The 19,726-nt window shown below is 43.4% G+C and overlaps 1 protein-coding gene across 1 annotated transcript in view; it reads left to right on the forward strand.

Annotated features, from left to right (window-relative positions):
- Positions 1–19,726, forward strand: part of GALNT14 (polypeptide N-acetylgalactosaminyltransferase 14) — a 336,775-nt gene that overhangs the window by 298,737 nt on the left and 18,312 nt on the right. Inside the window, exons 9-11 of the mRNA XM_039346512.1 lie at positions 1,058–1,161; positions 9,694–9,820; positions 13,364–13,456. Of these exons, the coding sequence (XP_039202446.1) occupies positions 1,058–1,161; positions 9,694–9,820; positions 13,364–13,456 (324 nt within the window). The remainder of the gene's footprint in view (positions 1–1,057; positions 1,162–9,693; positions 9,821–13,363; positions 13,457–19,726) is intronic.

The raw sequence follows: 19,726 nt of genomic DNA on the forward strand, positions 1-19,726 counted from the left end.
TTGCCTTCAGACATGTTAAGTGTTACATCACTGGAGGTTTTTAAGACGAGATTGGACAGCCATTTGTCTACAATGATATAGGGTCTCCTGCATGAGTACAGGGCTGGAATAGAAGACCTCCAAGATCCCTTCCAACTCTGTTATTCTGTTTGCTCTCTTATGTTCCTTTCTTGCACATGTTAGGAAACCCAGTTAGACATGTGTTCTGGTTGAGTTGAAACCTTGTCCTAAGTCAAGAGATGTTTAATATCAATTTACTGATATAAATCAGTGATTCGGTTTACTGCTTAATTAGATATTATATTGTAATATCAAAACCAAGCAAAACACGTTATGGCTTAATATGGCTTGTGACCCATAACAAGGTGAACCTTCTGACACAAACACACAAAGCTCATTCTCCATACAGTGGTTGGACTTGGGGAAGTCTCCCATTGCCTTTGATGTCAGGTCTCAGAGTACTCTTTTAGCACCCTGGGCTGTAAATGGAAAATCCCAAAAGACACATCTTGCAAAGAACTGATTAGGAAGAACACTTGGCTATTGACAAATACTCTGTTTCAAAGAGGAAATTGTAGCCCAGCAACTTAAGGCAACAGAATTTCAGTTCTTATTGTTCCATTTTTTTTTTCAATATGAAAGGGAGGAGGCTTGCTTTTTCTCTGTAGGAAGAGCTTCTGAACCTGTTAATGCTTTGGAAATAACTACTTTTTAACTATCTGAGAAGCAGCTTCTATGCTAGTCTTTTCCAACTCTCAGTGTCACAAGGGGCAGGAATATTTTTGAATGGGAATCTAATTTGTTCTTCCTTGCCAGCAATACAATGCTACAACCTTCATGGAGTTTTGATGGGGATCATGATCTTGCCAACTGCAAATCATTCAACAGTAACATCCTCTCCCTTCAGTGCAATTAAATTTAAAAAGTGTCATTGGCCATACGTACATCAAAGAATAAAGTAACATTGGTTAGTTTCTCTCTCTGCATCTATTTCACATACCTAATACTTTCTACAAAAGAGTTGAAATGAGATTTTCTTTTCTTTCCCAACTTTCAGGACTCCTATCATTGCTGGAGGGCTTTTTGTAATTGACAAGGCCTGGTTCAACCATCTGGGAAAATATGATGCTGCAATGGACATCTGGGGTGGGGAAAATTTTGGTAAGTCACTGCTACTTTGCAGTTATTAGCAAAGGCTTTTTAAAGATTTAAGGGGGGAGTTTTGCAAACCTGAATACGAGAGCCTATATAATATAATGGTTAAACGTTGGACTGGCAACAGAGAGTCTAAGATTCTGTTTTACCCTCTGCCCTTGTCTGCATAAACACACTAGGTTTAAGGAATGTAGACTTGGCTTGGGAATGGGGAAGGTATGAGTGACTTCATTAGCAGAAGACTTTCAGAAATATTACTCAGTCATGAGAAAGAAGAAAGTGTGAGAAAGAAAATCAAAATAGCCCCACTTTGATTTTATTTGGTATAAGATGAGGCAGGAAGAAACTGACAGGCTTTTAAGATTTTGTTATTCTGCCTTTCAATTATAACAGATATGTCAAACACAAGGCCCTGGGGCTGGATGTGGCCCACAAAGTGGTTTCATGTGGCCCACGAAGTGATCCTGGAAACAGTGAGGGAATGGCCCCCTCTACCTTGGCCCTGACCCAGGCCGGCCGGGAGCCAATGTACAATTTTGTGGTGACCATCTATGTTGAAACACATTCAGTCTTAGCTCCACAAGGCTGTCTGGAAACAATGAGGAACCAGCCCCTGCTGCATTGGCCCGCCCCCTGGGTGCATGCTGGGGAGGTGTCACCCTTTGTGAGGAATGAAGAAATGCACCAGCGCCTGGAAGTGGCCAGCAAATGGCCCTCGCCTTCTTCACCTATCCGGCTTGATGAGCTCCGGGGGAGGGGTTTTGGCAGGCAGCAGGGTGCTCTCTTCACAGCGCCAAGAGGCTGAGCTGGGCAGCGCGAATCCAAAAAGAAGTGTGAGGCCGCCCAGCTCCCAGCCTGCCTGGTTTCGGCAGGCAGCAGGGCGCTCTCCTCACAGCGCCAAGAGCTGAGCTGGGCGGCGCGCATCTGATGAGAAGTGCAATGCTGCCTAGCCCCCAGTCTGCCCAGTTTCAGCAGTCAGCAAGGTGCAAAGCTGACAAGCTTCACACCGCCCGGCTCAACCTCTCAGCGCTGTGAGGAGAGCGCCCTGCTGCCTGCCGAAACCAGGCAGGCTGAGGCCTGGGCGGCATTGGGCAGGTAATGTTGACTCTCATGGTGCTCATGGCATCCCCACTCCCAGAGTCCACCAAGCCAGATATGTGAAGTAGGTGAGGGCCATGTGCTGGCTTCTTTCAGGTGCTTTTCTTCATTCCTCACGAAGGGTGACACCTCCCCAGCTGCGTTTCTTACCTGTTTTTCTCCCTCCCTCTACTCAAATATTTTCCCACCACTCTGTATTTAGGAAGGAAGGAAAGAAGGAGAGGGAAGGTCTGAGGGAACTCCAGCCTTAGTCCTGCCCTGCTGCCTTTTCACCATCCCCTTGCCCCCTCCTCCTGGCCTATCCTGGGGGTCTCCCATCCTATTGCTAAGGAAGCTTTGGATAAAAAGCCAGGTCTATTCCCATGGGAGAGGGAATAGACCTCCCTCTGACTTTGCCCTCATACCCATCATGAGCAACCTGGGTAAGGAGAGCAAGCACAGCAGCAGCCTTGAGGAGGAGATAAGTGCAGCTGGGCACCCTCTTAGGAAAGTGGGTCTGGGCTTGGTGCCGCAGGTGCTTGAGAGCCAGGCTGGGCATTTGACCTCTGCTGCCCAGGGCTCCGGGCAGCCTGCACCACCATCCAGCCCCCCCATGACCTGAGAGGAACAGTGAGGCTCCTCCAGTGGACCATGCCTTGGCACTTGCCCTGGTCCTACCCCCTTCTGCCAGAGACCCTCAGATCTGTCCCCTCCTGCCCAGGTCCCCAGAGGCACCCTTGATGCGAACGATGTAGAGCTGGCCATGCCCACCCAGTAGGCAACAACCACTCCATCCACGCCCACCCAGTAGGCTGCATTCACCCTGGCCACACCCACCGCCCCCCCAAGGGCAACCGCAATCCTGATGTGGCCCTCAGTGAAATTGAGTTTGACACCCTTGAATTATAAAGAACACTCCTGGAATTTCTGTCATGTTTGTTTCTTGACTATGCCTAAATGTCTATGGAGGTTCTCAGTCATCCAGGTCATGGTTGTCCCAAAGGTGCTTTTTCAGGAGGTAACTGGACGTTCTTGTTTTTGTTTTTTTGAAGATGTTTTACTTCTCATCCAAGAAGTTTCTTCAGCTCTGACTGGATGGTGGGGAATGGAAGAATTTATAAAGAGAGAGCTGAAGAAGCTTCTTGGATGAGAAGCGAAGCATTTTTACAGAAAAACAAAGTCCTGTTGCCTCCTGAAAAAGCACCTTTGGGACAACCATGACCTGGATGACTGAGAACCTCCATAGACATTTAGCGATGCACTTTGGGATGAACACTCTTCGAATGGTGAGGGAGTATGAACGGATTTCCAGAAAACATTGCAGACTACAGGAACCATTTGAGTTTCAGTTTGAGATTCAGACAGCATAGACTCATCCCCAATATGAAGTGACACAGTGCAGAAAATGTCCTGCAGCCAAAAAGGCTCCATATACATTTGCACTACCCAGATGACCCTGAGGACACAGGTAAACCTCCAAATGGCCTCAACAACTCTCTGAAAGAATGCAAATGCCAGCTGTCTGCAAGGAATATAAATAAATTTTTCCATTCCCCACCATCCAGTCAGAGATGAAGAAGCTTCTTAGTTGAGAAGCAAAACATCTTCAAAGAAAAACAAGAAAGTCCAGCTTCTTCCTGAAAAAGCACCTTTGGGTTGACTATGCCTACTTCAAAGGGCCAACACAGAGTGACTTGGGCCAGGTATCTATCTCAGCCCAAATCACTTTGTAGGATTATTGTTCTGGGAAAAATGGGAGAAGGGAGGACTATTGCTGCTAACTATTCCACTTTGCATTCCTGAAAAAAAAACAGGATATAAATCTGACCCATAAATACCACTCAAAAATCTCTTCCTCTTCATAATGAGGGATTTGAATGTTTAGATTGCTCATGAATTCTATGTTCTATGGTTTTTAGTTCTACTGTTGATGAAATATTTTTGTTTTTAACCCACCATACACATTTGGAAAATTATGTGCCACTCAGAATCAGTGTGATTGGAGACGTTTATCAGCCCTGTAGATCAATCAGTCAATTCCAGTTATGATTTGCAAGAATTCAAAATGAACAAACTGTTACAGTGCCTTTGTTAAAATACTACAATGCATTAAAAGTTCCATTATTGCCAACTCTTCGTTTGTAATACATTGACAAAATATTTTGCCACCATCAGCAGCTTTATACTGACTACTCATGTAAGAGGCAGACAATCTTTTAGGAAGAAGACAGGTGAATGAAAAAAAATTTGATGCTCATGGTACTGCCACAACAGCAGAAGCTGAGACATTTTAAGAGAAAGAAATGGGCCATAACAGAGTTAATTCAAAAGGTCTGGTAGGAGTTTCCCATGGGATGCCTCTAATTAGTGCAGTATATTGTACTAACATGTCACCTGACAAAACTAGCTCCCCTTCTGGGGAGAACATTTTATTGTGGCCATGGGAGGGTGGATTCTTAGCATCTGTTGTGTTTCTGGATGGTTTATGCTCTGACAGCATTTTTTTTGTTTGTTTTTAACTTCCTGGTACCCCCAGGGAGCACTTCAACATCTAAGTCAATAAAGGGAAGTTAGAAGCAATAAATCTAGGCAAGAGCTTGACTGGGTGCATCGTGTTCCAGGGCGGCAATATTGCTTCTTCTTTCAATCTGCTCCTTTCTTCTGACTTCCGGCTTACAGGAATCAAACAAGCGTGCCAGCCCACATTGCTCAATCCATTTGGCTTAGCTAAAAAATTCCTGTTGGTTTCCAAGCTGCATTCAAGGTTCTAGCATTAGACTAGTTTTTAGAAAGCCCTCAGTGACTCGATGTCTTTGATGTCTTCAGGACAAATCTTCCATATGTCCTTCCCCATATACTTCAGCTGACAGCTGGGGCATTAACATCAGATCTTTTAGCAGGCAAGTAGCTGCTGTGAAAAGCCTTTGTAGGATGGGCTGTACCCAATTACCAATAGAGCAGAAAAATCTTCAGCTTAGGTGGCTCACAAAAACATGGTTCTTTCAAAAACATTTCATTAAGAATTAATGGTCCTATATTTTATTTTGGTTTTATAGTGAAGTGGCTTTAGAACTTGCTATTTGTTTGGATTTTTAAGACTATTTTAAATATCTATAGCATTTTCAGCTTGTTTCAAATATTGTTTGCTACCCAGGGAACCTTTTAAGCGCTAGCTGAAATATAGGGCTTTTAAAATAAACAAGCAATCTTTTGCAATTCTGTAGTGTAGAGCAGAGGTACATGGCTTGAAGTGCAATGTCTCAAGTTCCCAAAGTGGGTGCCGTATTATAATTGCCAATATGATATAATGAGAAAATGATGAGATAAGTGCCTTAACATTAAGAAAGGACAGCACTTAGGTTCTAAAGTCCATAAAGTGCTTTGAAATGATCATGATACCTGTTGGCACGTCCATAAAGAATCTATGTCTTGTTGTGGGTTTACATAATAGCTGCACAATTTCAGGATATTTGTTTCAGTTATTAATAACATGTTCTTGTCTGCTCGGATGTGCTGTGTTATACTCTATCAATGTTTCCTTAATTCAGACATGCATTTTCCTTGTAAATTGTGGGAAAGAGGCAGCTTCTTTATAGAGGTGCTGAATGATGTGGAGTGCATGCCCACACCCATTCCATAGCATCTTTTGCACTTTGAAACTGCACATCCCTATGTAATATACAGTATAATCATATTTAAGATTTGTTGTTTGCTTCTAACTCAAGAAAGAAATACACCAGTGATTGCAGATAAAACATAAAAATAATAAACCTAGATGAATAGTGGTTGGTATCACCAGCAAGAAAAGCCAAGTGGGAGTGGCTGGACAGCAAATGCCAGTATCCTCACTCAATCCCAGCAAGTGCAAAGTCAAAAAAGGCTTTGCTGTATTCTTGGAGAGGAAAGCTATGGCAAATCTAGACAGCATACTAAAAAGCAGAGACATCACCCTGCCAACAAAAGTACATATAATCAAGGCCATGGTTTTCCCAGTTGCAATGTATGGCTGTGAAAGTTGGATCCTAAGAAAGGCGGAGCGCAAAAGAATTGAGGCCTTTGAACTATGGTGCTGGAGAAGACTTCTGCGAATCCCCTGGACTGCAAGGTGATCAAACTGGTCAGTCCTAGAGGAGATCAACCCTGACTGCTCTTTAGAAGACCAGATCCTGAAGTTGAAACTCAACTACTTTGGCCACCTAATGAGAAGGAAGGACTCATTGGAGAAGGGCCTAATGCTGGGAAAGATTGAGGGCAGTAGAAAAAGGGGACGGCAGAGAATGAGGTGGCTGGATGGAGTCACTGAAGCAGTAGGCATGAGCTTAAATGGACTCCAAAAGATGGTAGAGGACAGGAAGGCCTGGAGGAACGTTGTCCATGGGGTTGTGATGGGTCGGACATGACTTCACAACTAACAACAACAACAACAACTTCTGAACTGTGATTCCAACTCCAGTAGAAGATCAGAAAAAGAGAGGATAGCTGAACGTTATGAACTATACCATTACATTTGTCCTTTCTTGATCAAAGAGAAAGTTAACGTAATAGGAAGAGATATATCCTGGATCAGATCATGGCCATTTTAATCTAGCTCAACCAGGTGCTGCAAGGAGCACATACACCTAATCCTACTTGTTCTCCAAGATAGTGCTAATATGTAGTCACCATGCCTAGCAGTCATTAATGAATTTTGGATTACAGTAAGATTGAAAAAATGGTGCCATCAATTGGGATCTTGGGTTGGCTGTATAACAAATTTGTTTTGCCTCTGTCCTCTAAGAAATTCCCAGACTATTGAAGGGGAAAGGTAGTGACATTGGTTACTGTTGTGCTTGCCTAGAAGGGTTGATCAAATTGTGTGGGTTATACTGCTGCTTTTATTTGTAACTGCAAGAATGCTACAGAGCAGAGGAAGCTAACAGTGCTACAGCTTTGAAAAAGGAAGGGAGGCATGGAGATAGCAGAGAAACAGATCTTAAGCTGGCACTAATACTTTGACACCTCAAGGGAGTGTGGGTAGTAAGGAAAAATAATCCTTGTCTTCAGAGATGCAACAGCTTAGTGAGCCAGTGAAACAGATGCTCCTGTTCTGTGACAATCTCATCCATTGTCTCCCTCTCCCCTTGAAGCTTTGTACATTAGTGTGTCATTATACAGTACATATTTTTTCTTAATAAGTGGGGATTGTATATACAAATAGTTGTGGGCCATGCTGCTTCTTGTTGAATTGCCCTTTTCCACTGAAATTTCCTCTCACCAAGGAAATCAAGGTCATATAATCAAGCAGTCCCCAAAGTATCAGTGCTAAAAATGGAAAGCCAAACTAGTTTTGTGTCTTTGTGTAATGGAACTGGCCCAATAGTTAGTCTGAAAAAAAAAATGAAAGTTTGCTGGAATTATGCAGGAAGAACATGCATGCAGATAACAGGCCTGAGGAACAATGCAAAACAATGAAGCAAATCTAAGAAGGTAAAATATAGCCCTCTTTTTGAAAAATAAATAAATAACAGAAGGTACAGTAGTCTTATGTTGAAGGCTTCTGTAAATTTAAAGCAAAATCCTATAAGAAAATTCAAGTTTCCCATCTGGACAAGACAGCAAAAAGTATTGACAATTTTCAGCTTTGGTATTGGAGAAGATTGAGTAAGATAGAAGGAAAGCGATAGCATGATCATCAGCAAGGTGTGTGGACTCAGTGATAGTGGCAATAGACACACTGTTGAAAGACCTGAAGGACCAGGTTAGAGACAGATCAACCTGGAGAAGGACTATCTGTGTGGTTGCTAAAAGTCAGCATCAACTTGGTGGCACAAAATCATTCAATCAATCAATCAAAGTTCCCTGCCAGTTTTAATAACTATACTAATATAGCCTGTTTCCTAATTTACAGAGAATGCATCTTCTCTTTAAAGCAGTGGTGGTGAACCCATGGCACGGTGCCAGAGGCGGCACTCAGAGCCCTCTCTGTGGGCACGCGTGCCATTGCCCAGTCCTAGGCCTTCAGTGGGCTTTATAAAATCTTTTCACTTTAGGCCTCCGCTGCCGTGTGCAAAAAAAATAGGTTCAATCAATCAGTCAATTTCAACTTCTCGCTGACAAAAAAAAGATCTTGCAAAGTTGGAATTGATTGATTGAACTTTTTAGTACCATCCAGTCTGCTGTTACCACCACAGCCATGCCTACCCAATGGGCCACAACCACCCAATGGGCCACGCCCACCCAATGAGCCACATCCACCCAATGGGCCACACCCACCCAGCACCTGACAATGCATAAGTGGGTTTTGGGTTGCAGTTTGGGCACTCGGTCTCTAAAAGGTTCGCCATCACTGCTTTAAAGGCATCCTCTATTTAAAAGGCTATACAAGCCACAAGCAGTTAAAAATAAGGAATATAAAAAGGTAGAGCAGTTATGTTATGCTGCTCCATAATTGGTACTGGGATGGCAGGCTGAAAAGACAGACAGGTTACTTAGTCACAGTCATTATTATTATGTTTGTATTTGTGTAAAAATTGTATTATTTGTTCAATTTGTCTTCTCACTGTGACGAGATTCAGATAAAACTACGTTGATTGGCATTTAGCCTATAGAGAAGTATTTTCTCTTCTGGGGCTTTATAAAGAGCCACCCAGGGAATATTAAGCCAGATTTTTAACCTGCAGCAAAATTCAAAACCTCATAGGTTTTACAATGGGTAGTACCTTCTGAAAAAGAGCCCTACTCTGACTTAGTTATTAAGTGAGTGAAACAGCTTTATTTCCATAAAGTCAAGATGTACTTTGATAGATGTCAATGGGCCTTCTTACTGCTTTAACTGAAAACTGGTTACATCCCTATGGCAATTGACTTCACACAGGGGGAAATAATTGGATGAGCTGGTCTGCTTCTAGTTTTTGTCATTTTCCTATTCATAAATTCTGTCCTGATCTCCAGTCTTCATGAGCAAAATTATTTTGCTAGAATTCCTCCTTCTGTCCTTGGCAAACCTAAGCACAACTCAATACTTTGCCATCTTTTTATTGGCATTTCCCCCCTAGATCTCATTGTTACAATTATATTCATTTTGCCTCCTTGCCTGATTCTCTTTTTGTTTTTTCCAACTTCTAATAAAATCAGTATTTGTCAAGAAGGGCATGGTCCTTTGCGGGGTCCCAATAATTAGAAGAATTAGGAATTAGCATGTTTCTCTTGAGAAGTAAACTGCTAAGGGGCCTGCTTATACAGTAAACTCACTCTGGATATCATCATTTTTAATGTTATATGGAGAGTTCAAATGAATACATATCAGGCTGGTGGTAAAGAGCTTTGAAAAGCACTTAAGATGGCAGAATGCCTAGAAAAGTTCTCACTGACAGTAATGGGTTTGCATGGTTTGATGTGAGAAAAAGGGAGAAGTCAGAGATAGGCCAAAATCCCATTTGGTCCTGGACTTTAAAAAACTGAAGTTGAGTCTGTCTTTCATAGAGATCTCTTTCCGAGTGTGGATGTGTGGCGGAAGCTTGGAAATCATCCCTTGCAGTCGGGTTGGACATGTCTTCCGGAAGAAGCATCCTTACATCTTCCCAGAAGGAAATGCCAACACTTATATAAAGTAGGTTTGGGGTGGGTTTTTTCCTTTTCACATATTCTTTATTGAAAGTGAAATAGATTCTACGGAAGGTCACATGTCCCAAGCACACAACCCCATGTGGGATGTGTCAAAGTGTGGGTTTTGATACTATACAGGTAGTCCTCAGCTTACAACAGTTCATTTAGTGACCATTCAAAGTTACATCACTGAAAAAAGTGACTTATGACCATTTTTCCCACTTATGACCTATGCAGCATCCCCATGGTCACGTGATCAAAGTTCAGACGCAGGGCAATGGATTCATATTTATGACCGTTAACAGTTTCTTTGGTCATGTGATTACCTTTTGCGACCTTCTGACAAGCAATGCGGAAGCCAGATCCACTTAAGAACCCTGTTACTAACTTAACAACTGCAGTGATTTACTAAACAACAATGGCAAGGAAAGACATAAAATGGGCAAATGTTAACGTCTCACTTAGCAACAGAAATTTTGGGCTCAATTTTGGTTGTAAGTCAAGGACTACCTGTAGTTTAACCAGCACATCAGGAAGAATGAAGAATTGAAAAATAGGTTGTAGGGAAACCGCGGAAGTTCTAAAGAGGAGAACTATTAAGGAGAATAGAATGGGAGTGTCAATAATGAAAATTCTTAATAATGAAAATTTTCTTCCCCAGCAAGACTTTAAAATACGAGTAGATGTGAGTATGGTTGATGTGGTCAGCATTTGGAGGAATCTAATTTTTAAAATATTTGCTAAGAATGCTGATGAAATTATGATTGTACATTATATACATTCTTAGGTCAGTCTAAGTCATGTCTTTAAAGTGAGAGGTGGGCAGATTCTCCCAAGGGATTTCCTTCCTTCATAGAATATCTGAATTTCTTCTCATGCTGTGGTGCTCAGTGGACATGTACTATATTTTCTAATTATGGCTGCTTTGATTTATGCTAAACAGGTTGAAATGAAAAACATACCATGCACCAGAAAAATCTAACCCCATTGCTATTGACATCAGGCCTAATATGACTATTTTTTTTTTTTAATTTTCCCATTGCTCATTACCTAATTCAGCTATTCAAGGGCACTGAGCAGAGTCATTGGGAATAGTTGCTGAGTTGATTCTCTATTCAGATTACCAGAAAATCTGTCACTGTGTTTAAAAAGAGCTCCAAATATTCAGGTAAAAGGCATATGCACATGTAAAAGGCATATGCAAAAGCGGAATCACCGTGCTGACGCAAAACATTAACTTCAGTTTGGAACTTTGTGGTTCCGAATGTAAGTAAAACAATGTTGGTTGTTTTGGTGTTATTCAAAAATATTAAAATTGTGCATAAATATTTAGAGGCAGTAGTAATACCATCTCCAAGTTGTATGGAAATTCCAGGACATTTGTGCCAAGTATAGTTGTGAACTTTCTTGTTTGTTTTTCCGTAGACGGAGCAAATATATGGCATTCATTTTGAGCAGTGGCATTCCATTGCTACAGTGGAGCTACAGATGTATACTGGATTATTTTTCTCTTTTTAGAATTTATACTACTCAGCAAGTTCTCTGATCAGCTTCACATTTTAGGATTGCAAGTCTGCTTATGGATAGTTAATCAAAGCAGTAGAGCAGATGAAAAGAAATTGCAAAGAGGGAATGTAGCCTACCTGAATATACCTTGATCAAACTTTAAATGAATAAGGTGAACCTTGGAGAGCAAGGGGGAAGGGAAACAAACAGGAGACAGAATGAATAATAGAATCATCCCAGTGAAGATTTAGGAGCGCCAACTATTGGATTCCATATACTCCTTCATATATCTCTATCAGGTGCTAGACACCTATTCAAATATGTCAAGGTTGCTCTTCAGAGGAATAATTCCTATGCTTTTAAGTGCAAAATTCACACATCATTCACTGATCTTTTTGCAAAGAAATACTCTAGATATTGGGATATTCTTAAAGAACAAGGAGAGAGAGTGACAAAAACTCATCAATTATATTCATTTGTCAATGCATGCTTTGAAAACCTACCCTTTTTGCAATGTTCAAGTGTGTGGAATGAGAATATTTATTCTCTTCTTCGTTTATTACACTGCTTTCTGCCAGAATCTGGAGATTCCTTTTCTAGGCCTTTGCAAGATATGAAAATTATCTAGCCAATATATTGAACAATCTGTAATAATAATAAAAAATTGAATTGGTGTTACCTTCTGCTGATAAAGAAAATGCAAAATACAGTCTTCCTGCATTATATTGCACTACTAAGGACTTCTATCAGATTTTATATGGAAGACTTCTACTACAGTCAATCAACCTTTAATGAGTGCCATTAAAGTATAGGTGTCAGATTTACATTTCCACACTTCTGACAGAATCTGTTCCAAATCAGATCTAAAACATTGTACAGCCCTTTAATAAACAGCAGCAATGCAGTCTTTTTCCATCAGTTTATAGGCTCATTTCTTTATAATGAATCCATTTTTTTCTGGTATATTTTTTGCAGGTATCTATATGAATAGAAATTATATAATTAAACTGAGGATTTTCAATCAAATAAACCGTGAAGTTATGCACTGCCTTGGTATGAATCTTAATTTACTATCTGATAAAGTTGGATTCAGTACCAAATAAATATTGCAAAGGTACCTATAATATTTTTGGCACTCTGATGCCTTAACCTACTTTGTGATAGACAAACAGATGAATATTTCAGGCTTGTAATGATCAGATCTGTACATTCTGCTTTAGGTAGGTTCTTAGTCCAGTTATTTAGTCCATGTACCTGCAAGCATCCCTTTTGCTAAGTTTTCATTTCTCCTTTATTACAACTGGGGAAACAGTTAGGAAGCCCATAAGAAATCTAACTTACCATTTCTGAATTTGACTTACAGGTAGTCCTCAACTTACAACAGTTCATTTGGTGACTGTTCAAAATTACAACAGCACTGAAAAGAGTGACTTTTGACCATTTTTCAAAGTTACAACCTTTGTAGCATCCCCATGATCATGTGACCAAAATTCAGATGCTTGGCAACTGGTTCATACCAGTTGATTGGTATGTGATCACCTTTTGCAACCTTTTGACAAGCAAAGTCAATGGGGAAGACAGATTCACTTAACAACAGGGTTACTAACTTATCAACCACAATGATTCACTTAGCAACTGTGCCTTAACGGTTGTAAAATGGGGCAAAACTCACTTAACAAATGTCTCACTTAACAACAAAAATGTTGGGGTCAATTGTGGTTGTAAGTCAAGAACTACCTTTATTTGGACATGTGTTACTATAGTTTCCAGTTTACACATAATGGAAGCTATAGTTAATAACTGCTTCTGATTGGTCCTAGGGCAGATGTATTCATAATGTACCTCTAAACAAATATATGTCTTTAAGAACTGAACTCTATCACTGGTGATTTTTTTTTTCATTTAGATCTCTCATGAAAATGAACTGCTGCTTTCCCTCGTCCTTATCCTTGCTGTTTTTTTTTATTAGAAGCATCAAATTTAAACTCTTTCATGAAAGCTTTTCTTGTTTCTCCTTCCTTTTTAAAATGTCTTTTCTTAGAAACACCAAGCGCACAGCAGAAGTGTGGATGGATGAATACAAGCAATACTATTATGCAGCCCGGCCTGCAGCTCAAGGGAGACCATATGGAGAGTAAGTGGCCCCCTGGCAGTGAAGGAAAACAGAAAGAGACTCAATTGCTTGATATGGTAGAACCTCATTATTGTTTTATTGGAGCATCGTCCAGCTGTTGGGATGCATGCTTTTTGTTTCTCTGGGAACAGTTAATTAGATGTTAATAGCAAACAGATGCTGCAAGGATATAAGTATAAAGTCCTAGTTGTTATTTGTGGAGAAGTGGGGGGGGGGATGGAGAGCTTATATAAAAGCCCATTGGCCGATCACATTTAAAATATTGGTTTGTTCATGAATGAAAATAAATGGGCTCATCTCCTCCTCGTTTCTCATGTTTGAAATTGTCTCAGATAAATTCCAAGGTGATTTCTCCTTTTCATAGCTGTTTGGTTGGTCCAGGAGAAACAGAATCGGCTATCCTCACTAATGAGCAAAAGCAAATAAACACTTCCTCTTGCAACAAAGTCTAAACCCATACAATATAAGATATATGAGGCAGTCTGAATCCTTGTTTCCCTATTTGCCCCTAAAGCAAATGTTTTAACATTGGCTCAGAACTGGTGATGAAATTTATTTTATTTCCAGCTACCATTTACCTTCTTTTTTGTTTTTATTGCTCCTTTATCTAGTGCTTTAGGTTGTTTTATAACTGTATAATCTCAGGTGATGGGAAGGTGCAGGTCACCTGTATATCTTGTTCATGCTACTGCCTGGTATTCTGGGACCTTTGTTCTGTGTCAGATGAAATCTTCCCTATCACTTGTAATAATGTGTTATACATTGTAATTACTTCAGTTCAGCTAGTGCTGCTCATATCTCCGATCAAGCAGTTAGCAACAGCACCAGTTATATATCTGGAGAAAAAGAACAGTAAAGATTCCCTGGAGTGGAACTTAAATGTAGAAAGGGATGCATCATTTTCTTGGCATAAGTACAAAACTAGTGTTTGCTTTCTTTCAGGATTTTTTTTTTTTGTCCCAATATACAATCTATCGCCCTAGGATTTCCTCAAGACATCCTATCTATTAGGTCTGACTTTGCTTAGATTTTTTGAGATCAACCCAGGTCAGCTAAGTGTTTCCATCTGCTCTGATTATATATTAAAGGGGAAAGTTAAATCCAATCTGTTATGTCCCGAGCCTTGCAAACGGCTCGGGCGTTTGCAGGCAGTCCCGGGCAGGTGCAAAGCTGCCCGGGACCAGACAGGCTGTCGCCAGCGCCGTGCGCATGCGCGGGTGCTGGCGCGGGAAAAGTAACCCATTTACCCGGGAGTTGCCTATATAAGAGGCTGCGAGGCGTTTGGGCGAGGCTGAAGCCATCTTCCTGTAAGCTGAACGCTGAATAAAAGAAACTGAGAACTCCAGCTGCTTCTCGTGTCTGTTTTCCCGCCACGGACTCAACACTGGCGACGAAGGTGGGATGCCTTGCACTACCTGGAAAGGAAGAAGTGTAAGCTTACCCAAGGAGTCCTGAGCGGCGGAAGAGGAACGGCGTCGACTCGGCAGCTGCCCGCCAATCCGGTGCGCATTCGGGGGTAGGCTGGCTGATAGACCCGTCTCCTGAAGATCCGAAGATGGCGAAAATCGGAAGGCTTTCGGAATTCGACGTCTCACATCCAGAGCGGTGGGAGTCCTACGTATCCAGAATGGAGAACTACTTCAAGGCAAACCAAGTGACGGAAAGATAGCTTGAAGGCTGCCACCCTGCTTTGCGTTTGCGGCCAAGACGCCTTCGAAATCGCAGAAAACCTTGCAGCACCTGTCCCAGTAGAGTCTGTAAGCTACGCAGACCTGAAGAAGCTGCTGAAGGAGCACTTCCACCCCAAGGTGTCCGTTATCTCATGGCGCCAAACCTTCGAACAGAGGGATCAACGGTCCGGTGAGTCAGCCAAGGAATACATCGCCGCGTTACGGAAGGCCGCCAAGCCCTGCGAGTTCAAGGACCTCAAGGAACGACTGAGGGACCGATTCGTGTGCGGGTTAAGGCATCGAGAGCTACAACAGAGACTTTTCGCTAAGGAAGAATTATCCTTCCAAGACGCCTTAAGGGAAGTCACCGCAGAAGAAGCAGCAGGCGGCGCCGTCAAGAACATGCGGCCGATCAGAAGCAGTGCAGAGGGTGCGTCCGTGCACCAGGAAGACGTCCGACGAAACTCCGAGGAGGATCCGGACGAGGAAGTCGACCGTCTACACCCCGCGAAGGAAGAAAACCAGAAGGGAAGCTCTTCGGCTCCGCTCAAGTGCATCGGCTGTGGAGGTCGCCACAGGAGAACCGACTGCAAGTTCCGCTCCGCTACCTGCCGGGCATGCGGCAAACAAGGGCATATTGCAGCTGTGTGTCTGGGCCGACGAAAGGCACAACCCCAAGAAGAACGCCTGAAGGGTACCAGACTCCCCAGCCAGAATAGGGTAGGTTTTTGCGCTTCGCGAAGAAGCATCTGTAGGACAGGCACACACAAGCCCATGAAGAAAAAGCTGTCACTCAACGTGAAGCTACAAGGGGTTCCATTATCTATGGAACTAGACACAGGGTCTGCCCTTTCCATCATTTCATTGCATACATTTAGGAAGATTTGTTCCAGTAGTGGGACTAAGGCCAAGTTAAGGCCTTCTGATATTGTATTAACAGATTTTCAGAACTCAAGAGTGTGTGTTAAGGGGGAGGCCACCCTTAACGTGCAATACAAGAGTTTTGAAGGTCCACTAGACTTATTAGTAGTAGGGGGTGAACGAACGAGTCTCATAGGACTCGATTGGTTTGAGGCCCTGGGGATACACGTCACAGGACTCAACAGCTTACAAACACTCGACCTACAGGAAGTCTGCAAAGAATTTGCAGATGTTTTCAGCCCCCAGCTGGGCACATTCAAAGGACCACCTGTGTCCTTAAAGCTAGACCCCACTGTCACTCCCATTAGGATTAAAGCAAGAAGGGTCCCTTTTGCTTTAAAAAGTAAGATTGACACTGAATTAGACAAACTAATCCAACAGGGAATCCTAGAACCTGTTGATTCCAGCCCGTGGGAGACCCCCATTGTCACGCCTCTAAAGGCAAATGGGGACATTCGCATTTGTGCTGATTACAAATGCACACTCAATAAGGCATTGCAGCAACATGCCTATCCTGTTCCTGTGGTCAGTCACATCCTGGCCTCTCTCAAGGGGGGGCGTGTTTTTGCAAAGCTTGACCTAGCTCAAGCATATCAACAGCTGCCTGTTGATGATGATGCTGCCATAGCTCAGACCATTGTGACCCACAGGGGAGCCTTTAAGGTAAAAAGGCTACAGTTTGGAGTGAATGTCGCTCCTGGGATTTTCCAAAGCGTAATGGAAAACACACTACGAGGTATACCAGGGGTCTGCCCCTACTTTGACGATGTCTTGATTGCAGGAGACTCCACACACATTCTAGCTGAAAGGCTTAGGGCTGTCCTGTTAAGATTCAGGAAATCAGGCCTCAAGCTCAGAAAAGACAAATGCCAGATTGGGGTGCCTTCTACTGAATTTCTGGGATTCAAAATTGATGCTGCTGGGATTCATCCTGCTGAATCCAAACTAACTGCTATTTTAGAAGCACCCAGGCCAAAGTCTAAGGCCGAACTTCAGGCCTTCTTAGGCCTCCTGAATTTCTACAATTCTTTTCTTCCACATAAAGCTAGTGTAGCTGAGCCTCTTCACAGGCTACTAGACAAACAAGCTGTGTGGCTGTGGTCACAAGCACATGAGGCTTGCTTTAAAGAAGTCAAGGCCTTGCTCACTTCTAACAGTGTTCTTGCACATTTCAACGAGTCTCTTCCTGTGTGCATCGCTTGTGATGCGTCCCCCTACGGGGTTGGAGCTGTCCTGAGTCACCTCAGGTCTGATGGAACTCAGGTTCCTATTGCATACTACTCCAGAACACTGTCTTCTGCCGAGCGCAACTACGCTCAGATAGACAGGGAGGCTCTGGCTGTTGTTGCTGGAATTAAAAAATTCCACGATTTTCTATATGGCAGGCATTTCACGGTCTTCACTGACCATAAGCCTCTGCTGGGACTGTTTACCACACGTAAGCAGACTCCCCACATCATTTCCCCTAGAATGCTTAGGTGGTCTATTTTTTTGTCTGCATATGATTTTTCATTAATCCACAAGCCTGGGAAAGAAATGGGCCATGCTGATGGCCTCAGTAGGTTGCCTCTGCCAGTAGTAGAAGCTGACCCCGCGCCAGCTGTCAACATTCTATCAATCCAAGCCTTGCCCGAGCTCCCTCTTAGTGCCAGGGATGTTACCGCTGAAACAGGTACAGATCACACACTTTCACGTGTCCGCTCCTGGGTCCTGTCCGGGTGGCCTGAGCACTGCCCTAGTCCTGAGTTTCAGAGTTTCTGGTCCAAAAGGAACGAACTGTCCCTTTCTCAGGGTTGTCTGCTTTGGGGAAACAGAGTTGTCATTCCCACCTCAATGAGGACTAGGGTCTTAGAATCCCTCCACGAGGGTCATCCTGGCATTGTTCGTATGAAGGCTCTTGCACGAAGCCACTTGTGGTGGCCTGGTTTAGATAAAGGTATTGAGGCTAAGGTACACGCATGCCACCTGTGCCAACGATCTCGCCCAGAGATGCCCCAAGCTCCTGTGCATAGATGGGAGGAAACACAGTCCCCATGGTCTAGGGTGCACATTGACTACGCTGGGCCCTTTCAGGGCCAGTTCTTCTTGGTCCTTGTTGACAGCCATTCAAAATGGCTTGAGGTTGTGCCTGTCTCATCCACCACCACTGCAAAGACTATTCAGGTACTGAGGGGGATTTTTGCTGCACACGGGCTGCCAGATGTCATTGTGTCCGACAACGGCCCTCAATTCACCTCCTCCGAATTCCAAGCTTTCTTACAGGCAAACCTGATTCGTCATGCCACGTCTGCGCCTTTTCACCCGTCCACCAACGGTATGGCTGAACGCATGGTGCGCATCGCAAAGGACGCCTTGAAGAGACTCACCTACGGGGACTGGCATCACAGGTTGGCTGACTTTCTCCTTTCTTATCGCACCACACCGTCCACTTCTACAGGGAGAAGTCCAGCTGAACTTCGTTGGGGGCGCCAACTTACTACTAGACTTGACCGGTTGCATCCGGACAGACTGCCTTCATCTACCTCACATCCTAGGGCACCTAGACAACTACTTGTGGGTGCCCCGGTTTGGGCTCGCAATTACGGGCCTGGTCATACATGGGTCCCCGCTTCTGTTTCCAGGGTCACAGGTCCTCTCTCCTACGAGGTAACCCTGGACAACGGTCGTGTCCTACGTCGGCACATCGACCAACTCCGCTCTAGGCGGGACTTTTCTGATGAGACTCCTGGGTCTTTTCCAGGGGGGGAAGGGGGACCCTTTGGAGCAAAGGGAAGGGCAAGAGCTACTGCCCATCTCCACTGAGGGAGCCACAAACGGCCCATCCCAAGATTCCGCAATTGCTCCGAAAAGGAAGTCATGGAGCTTACCCACACAACAGGCGCTCACGCCTCCCTCCAGTCAGGGGACTTATGCCAGTAACCCAGAGCTAAGAAGGTCACAGAGAGCAAAGAAATCTCCTAAGTACCTAGAAGATTACATAACATTGCTGGCAAGGCAAAAGCCAGTAAACAGTGGGAGCACTGGGGAGCAAATTGTCGTATAAAATAAATGTTGTATGTTGGTAGTAGTTTTAGCCCGGGGGAAAGGGGTGTTATGTCCCGAGCCTTGCAAACGGCTCGGGCGTTTGCAGGCAGTCCCGGGCAGGTGCAAAGCTGCCCGGGACCAGACAGGCTGTCGCCAGCGCCGTGCGCATGCGCGGGTGCTGGCGCGGGAAAAGTAACCCATTTACCCGGGAGTTGCCTATATAAGAGGCTGCGAGGCGTTTGGGCGAGGCTGAAGCCATCTTCCTGTAAGCTGAACGCTGAATAAAAGAAACTGAGAACTCCAGCTGCTTCTTGTGTCTGTTTCCCGCCACGGACTCAACACAATCCATTATTTTCTTTACCAGCAGGTTTGTTTTTTTTTTGCTTATTTTTTTATGTTATCTAAATTTCAGGACTGGGCTTGGAGCAATGTGTGTAGCATTCATTAGATTTGTGGTTCTCATTCATGTTAATTTATATGTGCACAAAAATGGCTTCTGCTCACATATGCCACAGTTAGCTGCATGTAGCACTGCTATCTTAGAGAAAATTGCTAAGGCCAAAAACATTTGTGGGAATTTTTATCATACCATAAAGTGAAAGAATTAATTCATTTCTCTGTGATCCCAGTCCTGACTCATAACTTTTTAATAATA

This window comes from Crotalus tigris, unplaced genomic scaffold, assembly GCF_016545835.1.
Source record: "Crotalus tigris isolate CLP2741 ecotype Arizona unplaced genomic scaffold, ASM1654583v1 scf7180000018001.1161693, whole genome shotgun sequence".
Lineage (NCBI taxonomy): Eukaryota > Metazoa > Chordata > Lepidosauria > Squamata > Viperidae > Crotalus > Crotalus tigris.